Source organism: Zootoca vivipara, chromosome 2, assembly GCF_963506605.1.
Source record: "Zootoca vivipara chromosome 2, rZooViv1.1, whole genome shotgun sequence".
NCBI classification, from domain to species: Eukaryota; Metazoa; Chordata; class Lepidosauria; order Squamata; family Lacertidae; genus Zootoca; species Zootoca vivipara.
This window is the reverse complement of record NC_083277.1, coordinates 4,362,555-4,373,833: the sequence shown is the minus strand read 5'-3', so window position 1 is coordinate 4,373,833 and position 11,279 is coordinate 4,362,555. Positions and strand designations below refer to the sequence as shown.

Below are 11,279 nucleotides of genomic sequence, written 5' to 3'. Positions count from 1 at the left end.
GTACTGGAGCCAATCATCAAGTTTATGTTTTAATTCATCGTATGTTTTTAACTTAAATTGGTCTCCCTCTTCTATCAACAAATCTCTATACTTTGGCCAACTGGCTTCCATGTTAAGCTTTTTAAGAGCCTTGGCCTCCAAGGGTGAAATCCATTTAGGTGTTTTTCTTTCTAACACGTCTTTATACCTAATCCATACATTATACAATGATTTTCTGATTATATGACTTTTAAAACCTTTGTGGGCCTTTACTTTATCATACCATAAATATGCATGCCAACCAAACGCATTGTCGTAGCCTTTTAAGTCTAATACATCAGAATTTTCTAACATAAACCAATCTTTCATCCAGCAAAAGGCAGCTGCTTCATAGTAAATCTTTAGATCCGGCAGGGAAAAGCCTCCTCTTTGTTTATCATCAGTAAGTATCTTATATTTAATCCTAGGGTTTTTTCCCCTGCCATATAAACTTCGATAATACCTTTTGCCAATCCTTAAAACATTCCAACTTGTCAATTATTGGCAGAGACTGAAACAAAAATAGCATCTTTGGCAATACATTCATCTTAACTGTTGCTATACAGCCCAAAAAAGACAATTTCAAATTTGTCCAAATTTCTAAATAATTCTTAACTTCATTCCACAATTTAACATAATTATCTTTAAACAGATTCAAATTCTTTGACGTCATGTTTACACCAAGATATTTCACTTTCAGGATTGTCCCAACATTTGAAGGTGGGTTGGCTATTAAAAGCCTGTTTATCACTGAGCGTATCACTCTAAAACTAAATTTGTATTGCTTGGAAATGCCCTTCATGTTGCAGAATGTGGAACGTTACATGTGTTGTTAAATTGAGGGTGATGGTGCAACATATATGATACCTTGCAGGAGACTAGACATATTTTTATTCCACAATCTGGCCTTCCTGCTCGCCATCCACGAGATCAACCAGAATCCCAGGCTCTTACCCAACATCACCCTCGGCTACAATATCTTTGAGAACTATTACAATACAAGAATCACATATGACGTCATGATAGAGCTGCTCTATACCGGCCAAGCAAGTATTCCAAACTTCAGGTGTGGGAGGAAGAATGAACTGCTGGCTGTCCTAGAAGGTGCTGATTCTGAAATCGCTGTCCATATTTTAAACATGTTGGGGATCTACAAAATCCCACAGGTGTGAAATAGGATGCACTTTAATTTCACTTTGCTTTGAATGGCCTTTTTCTCTGTCTGAGGGACAAAGCTACTGTACTGTCAGTCTTGAGCTTTATTTGTCCTTTCAACAGCCTTCCTTCTTTCTAAATTCTTCTAGATTAGAGGGTGCGGAATTTCACTCCAATCCACACAGATTGAATGCAACAGAGAGTCTATTGACATAATGTTAGTATGACTAGGGTTTGGTCACCTAGTGTAGCCCAAGGCTGCAACTGAATCCAACTTACCTGGAGCTAATTCCCAAGAAATTCTATAAGACTTGCTTCTTAGCAGACCTGGTTAGGATTGTTCCTGGCACAATTTGACTATTAATAAATTACTGCAATGTGTTCTACGTGGGGCTACCTTTGAAGGTGACCCGGAAACTGCAACTAATCCAGAATGCGGCAGCTAGACTGGTGACTGGGAGTGGCCACCGGAACCACATAACACCGGTCCTGAGAGATCTACACTGGCTCCCAGTACGTTTCCGAGCACAATTCAAAGTGTTGGTGTTGACCTTTAAAGCCCTAAATGGCCTTGGTCCTGTATACCTGAAGGAGCGTCTCCACCCCCATCGTTCAGCCCAGACACTGAGATCCAGTGCCGAGGGCCTTCTGGCGGTTCCCTCGTTGCGAGGTTACAGGGAACCAGACAGAGGGCCTTTTTGGTAGTGGCACCCAACCTGTGGAATGCCCTTCCATCAAATGTCAAGGAAATAAACAGTTATCCTAATTTTAAAAGACATCTGAAGGCAGCCCTGTTTAGGGAAGCTTTTAATATTTAATGCTGTATTGTTTTAATATTCAATTGGGAGCTGCCCAGAGTGGCTGGGGAGACTCAGCCAGATAGGCGGGGTATAAATAATATATTTTGTTATTGTTATTATTATCATTATTATCATTATTATTAATATATATATACTTGATATGGAAATTCTGTGATATGCAGATGAGAGATGCATACAAGGGGATTCAAAGGAAGCCAAGCAAGACACTTTTCTTTTCCATTCCCATCCAGGTCAGTTATGGGTTTGTCTCCCATGACATCAATGACAAAACTCAGCTCCCTTTTTTCTACCGAATGCTACCCAAAGATGATCACCATTACACAGGGATTGTCAAGTTGCTCCTGCATTTCAGATGGACGTGGATCTGTCTCTTTGCTCCAGACAATGACAATGGAGAAAGGTTCCTGAGGTCCTTGACCCCTATGCTCACCTCAAATGGGATTTGTGTTGCCATCTCATTCAGAATCCCAGAAATGACTCAGAATGAAGTGAAATTTCAGGTTGATTCATTTCTCCCTTGGGGACAAGTCAACGTATTTGTTCACTATGCAGAGACTCGTTCGATCTTCATTGGAATATTCTTTATAAATCAAATACTCACATTGTGGCAAGTGTCCACTGAGGGGAAGGTCTGGATCACAACAGCTTTGTGGGATATCACCTCAACATTGTCTCACTGGGAGTTACATTTCCAGCACCGCCACTGGTTTTTTTCCTTCTTAATTCAGACAGAGATTGCCCTAAAACCTGACAATTTTGACTTCAGTCACATAGTTCATCATTTGCTGACAACATTTGATTGTTTCAATTCAAAGCACTTGTTTTCTGCAAAAGAACGTCGGAGATGTGAACAAAAAGGGGAATTGCCCCTGGATGTCCTCAAGCAGAGTCTTTCTCCAATCAACTACAACATCTACAGCAGTGTGTATGTTGTGGCACATGCCTTAAATGCTGCTTACTCATCCAGATCCAAGCAGGTGGCAATGATGGGTGGAGGAGATGGGCAGAGGCTACAGAGGCTACAGCCATGGCAGGTATTCCCTTTGCCATCACAGATAGTACTAATGAAATGTGCAAAAGTGCTCTATCATTATTTAGAACAGTCTTTGTGGAGATCCCACAACCACCCTTCACTTCTTCAATATTTATGCATTTTGGAAGGGTTTCTCACCTGTAAGGGGGAAGGCTTATAGGGAACAGCCTCCACTCATCAGATCGAGTTCCTCTCAGAGCAGTAAGTCCAGCAGCGGATCAGATTACAGGAGGTAGGAAGCAGATAGTGAGGGAAAAGGCTACAGCAGCGTCAAAGAGCCTCCACTCCGAGTGGAGAGGGAGGCAGAGGGGCAGGAAATGAAGGGAAAGCAGTCAGGAGGACGGCCCTCTGCCCCCCCCCCAATGCCTGAAGTGAGCCGAACAGCACCCCGTAGTACAAGGGGGAGGCGCTTTGGCGTTCCCAAGCTGTTATGTTGGGCGTGAAAGAGAAAGAAGCCATTGCGAGGTTCTGATTCAGACTAAGCAGACATATTTTCCATAGACTTTGCACTGTAAATAGAATGCACCATAATAAACACCTTAAGACAAGTAGGCGTGGAACGTCGTTACTCAAAAGTAGCCGCAAAAACCTGTGACATCACCAATCAGGATTTGTTTGTTTTTTGCGGGTTGCGGATGACATTACCATAGAAAAAGCAACAACCTTTTCTTATTTTTCTACCCCATGGTGGAGGAACTTCTGAGGCTGCCAAATTTAGTGTTTGTATATGTCATAATAATACCTTTATTGTCAATGTACAACTTGTGTACAATGAAATTAACTGATCCTCCCCACCACCACCACAAACAGTCAATCCCAGTGCACTCTGTGTGCTTGTCACACAACACACTAACTCCTAAAGTCAGTTGCAAGCTCGATGTTTACCAGCTCTCTGCGTGAGTTGGTGTAGTCTGCTCCTCGCACCACATTGTGCAAACACATCCATACACATATAGTTCCAAATAGCACACACCCTTCTCAGGAGCTCAAAGCCGCAGCGTGTGAATGTGCCGTCATCTTGTGGCAGAAAATTATGAATGGGAACAGGGGATCATCACAGACATATCTTATAAGGAGAACAGGAAGAGCGGAAGGGAAGGGGCTGTCCATTCAAGCAGCAGGAAGAGTGGAGGGAGCTTTCGAGGCAGTATTGGTATATCTGGTGATCCAGTGCTGAAAAGCCTCCATGGCTGCCTCCCCAGAGTCAGAAGAGTTCTGTTTCTCTGACAACACCAGCAATAACCAGGGGCGGTTGGAATGCGGTGCTAAAAGCTTGATCTCGGGAACCGTTGTGCAAGATTTGGTTACAATCAGAGCAACAAAACATTATCTATATATATATAAACGTAACCCCTTCATGGATCAATGCCTTGTCGTGGCGAAGGGGCTTGAATAACTCAGAGAAGCTATGAGCTATGCCATGCAGGGCCACCCAAGATGGACAGGTCATAGTGGAGAGTTTTGACTAAACGTGATCCACCTGGAGAAGGAACTGGCAAGCCACTCCAGTATCCCTGCCAAGAAAACTCCATGGACAAAGACAACAGGCATATAAAAGTTATGACGCTGGAAGATGAGCCCCTCAGGTCGGAAGGCGTCCAACATGCTACTGAGGAAGAGCGGAGGACAAGTACAAGTAGATTCAGAGCTGATGAAGCGGCTGGGCCAAAGCCGAAAGGACGCTCAGTTGCGGATATGCCTGGAAGCGAAAGGAAAGTCCGATGCTGTAAAGAAAAATATTGCATAGGAACCTGGAATGTAAGAACCATGAGTGGAGGTAAGCTGGATGTGGTAAAAAATGAGATGACAAGAATAAATATTGACATCCTGGGCATCAGTGAACTAAAATGGAAGGGAATGGGCGAATTCAGTTCGGGTGACTATCATATCTACTACTGTGGGCAAGAATCCTGTAGCAGAAATGGAGTGGCCCTCATAGTCAAAAAAGAGTGGCAAAATCTGTAATGGGATGCAATCTCAAAAATGACAGAATGATCTCGATACGAATCCAAGGCAGACCTTTTAACATCACGGTAATCCAAGTTTATGCACCAACTACCGGTGCTGAAGAAAGTGAAATTGACCAATTCTATGAAGACCTACAACACCTTCTAGAAATGACACCAAAGAAGGATGTTCTTCTCATTACAGGGGATTGGAATGCTAAAGTAGGGAATCAAGAGATAAAAGGAACAACTGGCAAGTTTGGCCTTGGAGTTCAAAATGAAGCAGGGCAAAGGCTAATAGAGTTCTGTCAAGAGAACAAGCTGGTCATCACAAACACTCTCTTCCAACAACACAAGAGACGACTCTACACATGGATATCACCAAATGGGCAGCATCGAAATCAGATTGATTATATTCTCTGCAGCCAAAGATGGAGAAGCTCTATACAGTCAGCAAAAACAAGACCTGGAGCTGACTGTAACTCAGATCATCAGCTTCTTATAGCAAAATTCCAGCTTAAACTGAAGAAAGTAGGAAAAACCACTGGGCCAGTAAGATACAATCTGAATCAAATCCCTTATGAATACACAGTGGAAGTGAGGAACAGGTTTAAGGATTTAGATTTGGTGGACAGAGTGCCTGAAGAACTATGGATGGAGGCTCGTAACATTATACAGGAGGCAGCAACGAAAACCATCCCAAGGAAAAGGAAATGCAAGAAAGCAAAATGGCTATCCAACGAGGCCTTACAAATAGCGGAGGAGAGGAGGCAAGCAAAATGCAAGGGAGATAGGAAAAGATACAGGAAACTGAATGCAGATTTCCAAAAAACAGCAAGGAGAGACAAGAGGGTCTTCTTAAATGAGCAATGCAAAGAAATAGAGGAAAACAATAGAATGGGGAAAACCAGAGATCTGTTCAAGAAAATTGGAGATATGAAAGGAACATTTCATACAAAGATTACCATAATCAAGGACAAAAGTGGTAAGGACCTAACAGAAGCAGAAGACATCAAGAAGAGGTGGCAAGAATACACAGAGGAATTATACCAGAAAGATATGGAGGTCTCGTACACCCCAGGTAGTGTGGTTGCTGACCTTGAGCCAGACATCTTGGAGAGTGAAGTCAAATGGGCCTTAGAAAGCACTGCTAATAACAAGGCCAGTGGAAGTGATGATATTCCAGCTGAACTATTTAAAATTTTAAAAGATGATGCTGTTAAGGTGCTACACCCAATATGCCAGCAAGTTTGGAAAACTCAGCAATGGCCAGAGGATTGGAGAAGATCAGTCTACATCCCAATTCCAAAGAAGGGCAGTGCCAAAGAATGCTCCAACTACCGCACAATTGCGCTCATTTCACACGCTAGCAAGGTTATGCTTAAAATTCTACAAGGCAGGCTTAGGCAGTATGTGGATCGAGAACTCCCAGAAGTGCAAGCTGGATTTCGAAAGGGCAGAGGAACCAGAGACCAAATAGCAAACATGCGCTGGATTATGGAGAAAGCTAGAGAGTTCCAGAAAAACGTCTACTTCTGCTTCATTGACTATGCAAAAGCCTTTGACTGTGTCGACCACAGCAAACTATGGCAAGTTCTTAAAGAAATGGGAGTGCCTGATCACCTCATCTGTCTCCTGAGAAATCTCTATGTGGGACAAGAAGCTACAGTTAGAACTGGATATGGAACAACTGAGTGGTTCAAAATTGGGAAAGGAGTACGACAAGGTTGTATATTGTCTCCCTGCTTATTTAACTTATATGCAGAATTCATCATGCGAAAGGCTGGACTAGATGAATCCCAAGCCGGAATTAAGATTGCCGGAAGAAATATCAACAACCTCAGATATGCAGATGACACAACCTTGATGGCAGAAAGCGAGGAGGAATTAAATAACCTTTTAATGAGGGTGAAAGAGGAGAGCGCAAAATATGGTCTGAAGCTCAACATCAAAAAAACCAAGATCATGGCCACTGGTCCCATCACCTCCTGGCAAATAGAAGGGGAAGAAATGGAGGCAGTGAGAGATTTTACTTTCTTGGGCTCCTTGATCACTGCAGATGGTGACAGCAGTCACGAAATTAAAAGACGCTTGCTTCTTGGGAGAAAAGCAATGACAAACCTAGACAGCATCTTAAAAAGCAGAGACATCACTTTGCCGACAAAGGTCCGTATAGTTAAAGCTATGGTTTTCCCAGTAGTGATGTATGAAAGTGAGAGCTGGACCATAAAGAAGGCTGATCGCCGAAGAATTGATGCTTTTGAATTATGGTGCTGGAGGAGACTCTTGAGAGTCCCATGGACTGCTAGAAGATCAAACCTATCCATTCTGAAGGAAATCAGCCCTGAGTGCTCCCTGGAAGGACAGATCGTGAAGCTGAGGCTCCAATACTTTGGCCACCTCATGAGAAGAGAAGAATCCTTGGAAAAGACCCTGATGTTGGGAAAGATGGAGGGCACTAGGAGAAGGGGACGACAGAGGACAAGATGGTTGGACAGTGTTCTCGAAGCTACGAACATGAGTTTGACCAAACTGCGGGAGGCAGTGCAAGACAGGAGTGCCTGGCGTGCTCTGGTCCATGGGGCACGAAGAGTCGGACACGACTAAACGACTAAACAACAAATATAAACGTAAAAAAGGTGAAACTGTGGGCTCCACTTTTCTCTAAATCCGCTTGACCGATTTTCCTGGAATTTGGACACAACGGTCCATGCCACTACCCGAGTGTTTTAACAACCTTGGATTCCTCACATCTCATACCTGCGCAGGTAAAAACCTGCTTTTCCACAAACTAAAACAGCACCCTCAAGTGGCGTTATTCCCACAGCTCCTCCTCCACCTCCTCCTCCCTCCCCATGGAGTCTAGCCCACACCCACAAACCCCGCCTTCACCATGAGAACTTGTAAAACAGGGGGACTCTGAGACTCAGGGGGATCTGAAGGGGGGCTATTACCCTCCATTTGACAGACTAACGCACAGCAACGCATGCAGGGCCAGCTAGTTTCCAATAAAATAACTTCACATTTTGCCCCATCCCCAAATGGGAAGCACTGAAGTAATGTTCTTTTTATCCATGTTTCGTTCTAGTTCCACTCATTTCTGAGGAACTTTGGATCTCACAATGCCTCCATGGATGGGGATGGGGAGTTGGCAGCCAACTTTGATATTTTTGCCAGGGTGGTGTGGCCCAACACTTCTGTGGCTTCTGTGAAAATTGGGAGTCTAAAGCAGAAAGCACCTCCAGACAAAAGGTTCAGCATTGACGAGGATGCCATTGTGTGGCTTGGGCAGCTCACTCAGGTGAGGAAAACCAAGGGTTAAGAATCCCGGTTCTTCAGGGCCTTCAGAACTCTAGGTGGGTGTTATTTGCAGAAACCCCCGGTGAGGCCTCACCCTACTGCAGTAAATATTAAGGCTCTTCTCATCCTAAGGCATTTCATAGAACCATAGTATTGTAGCGCTGGAAGTGATCCCAAGGGTCATCTAGTCCAACCCCCTGCAATGCAGGAATCTCAGCTAAAGCATCCATGACAGATGGCCATCAAACGTCTGCTTTAAAACTGCCAGGGAAAGAGTCCACAGCCTTCCGAGGGAGACCAGAAAGTTCTTTCTGATGTTTCCTTGGAATCTCCTTCCTTGTAACTTGAAGGCATTGGTTCAGGTCCTACCCTCCAGAGCAGGAGAAAACAAGCTTGCTCCATCTTCCATGTGGCAGTGAAGCTTTGCATCCATCTCATCTGCTTCATTTGCCCCAGATAGGACTAGATGCTGATATCAGTTTAGAGCAGGCACCCCAAACTTCAGCCCTCCAGATGTTTTGGACTACAATTCCCATCTTCCCCAAACCACTGGTCCTGTTAGCTAGGGATCATGGGAGTTGTAGGCCAAAACATCAGGAGGGCCGCAGTTTGGGGATGCCTTTTTTAGAGAATGCATTTACAACATTTCAAGGATATGTGGTTTCCCATTCTGAGAAAATAATGCTGGACCAGAGGGACCTCTGGTCTAATCTACAAGGACCTTTCTTCTGTGGGGGAGATGCTAGAGCAATTTTCTATTAAAAAGAGGAGTGGTTGTGTATTTTCTTTGCCTGTTACTCAGTTCTGTGGCTTATTCACCCATCCCTAACACTTTTTACTTGATATTCATTCATTTTATGGTTAGACACTTCCACATTCAAGGTGTAGCCAAAGCTGCTCTTCTGGGTACGTCAAAGTGATTCAAGAAGGAAAACCGTTTTGCTGCTATGCTTGTGCTCAATGTCCCAATGGGTCCATCTCCACTCAGGAAGGTAAGGCATTCCAGACGGAAAGGAAGCCCTTATCCGAACAAGGCATGTCCCACCAACTAGAAGAGGCTGCCCCAAAAGGGTAGACAGAGTGAAGCCAGGAGTCTCAAGACCATGATTTAGGACATTTTAGGCCTCTGGTAGAAGCTGCCACCCAATATATTCTTGAAGAATCGAGACTAATACAAAGACCTGTATGATACATGGAACAAAAATCATAGGACAATGAAGTCACTCTTTCTCATTGCAGATGCAGACCACTGCACCAAATGTCCAGAAGATCAACACCCTAACAAGGACCAAGATCAATGCATCCTCAAGATTATCACCTTCCTAGCCTATGAAGACATATTGGGGATCCTCTTGGTTTCCATTGCCCTGTTTTTGTCCTTAATCACAGGCCTTGTTTTAGGAATATTCATTAAATATCTTGAAACTCCCATAGTCAAAGCCAACAACAGGGACCTTTCCTACATCCTCCTTGTCTCCCTCCTCCTTTCCTTTTTGTCCTCCTTTCTGTTTATAGGCCGGCCAAGGAAAGTGACCTGCCTTCTCAGGCAGACGGCCTTTGGGATCATCTTCTCAGTTGCTGTCTCTTCTTTGTTGGCAAAAACTATTACCGTTGTGCTGGCCTTCCTGGCCACTAAGCCAGGAAACAGGGTGAGGAGATGGCTGGGAAAGAGTCTGGCTAATTCCATTGTCATTTCCTGTTCCAGTATCCAAATTCTCATCTGTGTCATCTGGCTGGGTAGCTCTCCTCCATTCCCAGACTCTGACATGCACTCTCAGGCTGGAGAGATCATCCTGCAATGCAGTGAAGGGTCTGTGGCCATGTTCTACACTGTCCTTGGCTACATGGGCTTCCTGGCTGCCATCTGCTTTACGGTGGCTTTCCTAGCCAGGAAGCTGCCTGGGTCCTTCAATGAAGCCAAGCTGATCACCTTCAGCATGCTGGTCTTCTGCAGTGTTTGGGTGTCCTTTGTGCCCACCTACCTGAGCACCAAGGGGAAGTACATGGTGGCCGTGCAGATCTTCTCTATGTTGGCCTCCAGTGCTGGGCTCCTGGGCTGCATCTTCCTTCCCAAGTGCTACATTATCATATTCAGGCCTGATCTGAATACAAAGGAGCATCTCACAACCAAAACGAAAGACAGCACTTGACTCTTAAAATATTAATTTATAATTGAACTGCAGTGAAGCAGTAATGGAACTGCAATACTTCTCATTTTAATGTAGCTTCACACATGGTAAATCCCTTTATTTATTTATTTATTTATTTATTTATTTATTCATAGTATTTAATTTCATAAAATTTACACTCCACTTCATTGTAGAAAAAAACTTCAACGTAGTTTCCAAAAGGATAAAGCAATAAAATTATCATTTTATTTAACAAATGGTAAAACCACAATAGAATAAACTAAAACAAATTAAAATTCTTACAAGCTATATAAACATCTCAGTAAGGTAAAGGTAAAGGGGCCCCTGACCATCAGGTCCAGTCGTGTCTGACTCTGGGGTTGCGGTGCTCATCTCGTTCTATAGGCCGAGGGAGCTGGCATTTGTCCGCAGACAGCTTCCGGGTCATGTGGCCAGCATGACAAAGCTGCTTCTGGCGAACCAGAGCAGCGCACGGAAACGCCGTTTACCTTCCTGCCGGAGCGGTCCCTATTTATCTACTTGCACTTTGATGTGCTTTCGAACTGCTAGGTGGGCAGGAGCTGGGACTGAGCAACGGGAGCTCACCCCATTGCAGGGATTCTAACAGCCGACCTTCTGATCAGCAAGTCCTAGGCTCTGTGGTTTAACCCACAGCGCCACCTGGGCCCCCAAACATCTCAGTAGGCCTGTCTAAATAAGAATGTTGGTACCAATAAAAACACCAATGCATAATAACTGACCACTAGTCACAGACCTTTTGTACTTAATGTTTTAGATGTTCTTGTTTATTGCATTGTGATCCATCAAACTGGCCATTGGCAGCTGCTGGTCTTTACCTCTTGGCTGCGGTTGCTTT

General features: G+C 44.1%; 1 protein-coding gene across 1 annotated transcript; it reads left to right on the top strand.

The window, feature by feature from the left end:
- The first annotated feature begins 2,287 nt into the window (after positions 1–2,287).
- Positions 2,288–10,423, top strand: LOC118080176 (vomeronasal type-2 receptor 26-like). Its single transcript, XM_060272235.1, has 3 exons — positions 2,288–3,028; positions 9,139–9,265; positions 9,513–10,423. The coding sequence occupies exons 1-3, from the start codon at positions 2,288–2,290 to the stop codon at positions 10,421–10,423; spliced, it is 1,779 nt and encodes a 592-aa protein (XP_060128218.1).
- The last annotated feature ends 856 nt before the right edge of the window (positions 10,424–11,279 follow it).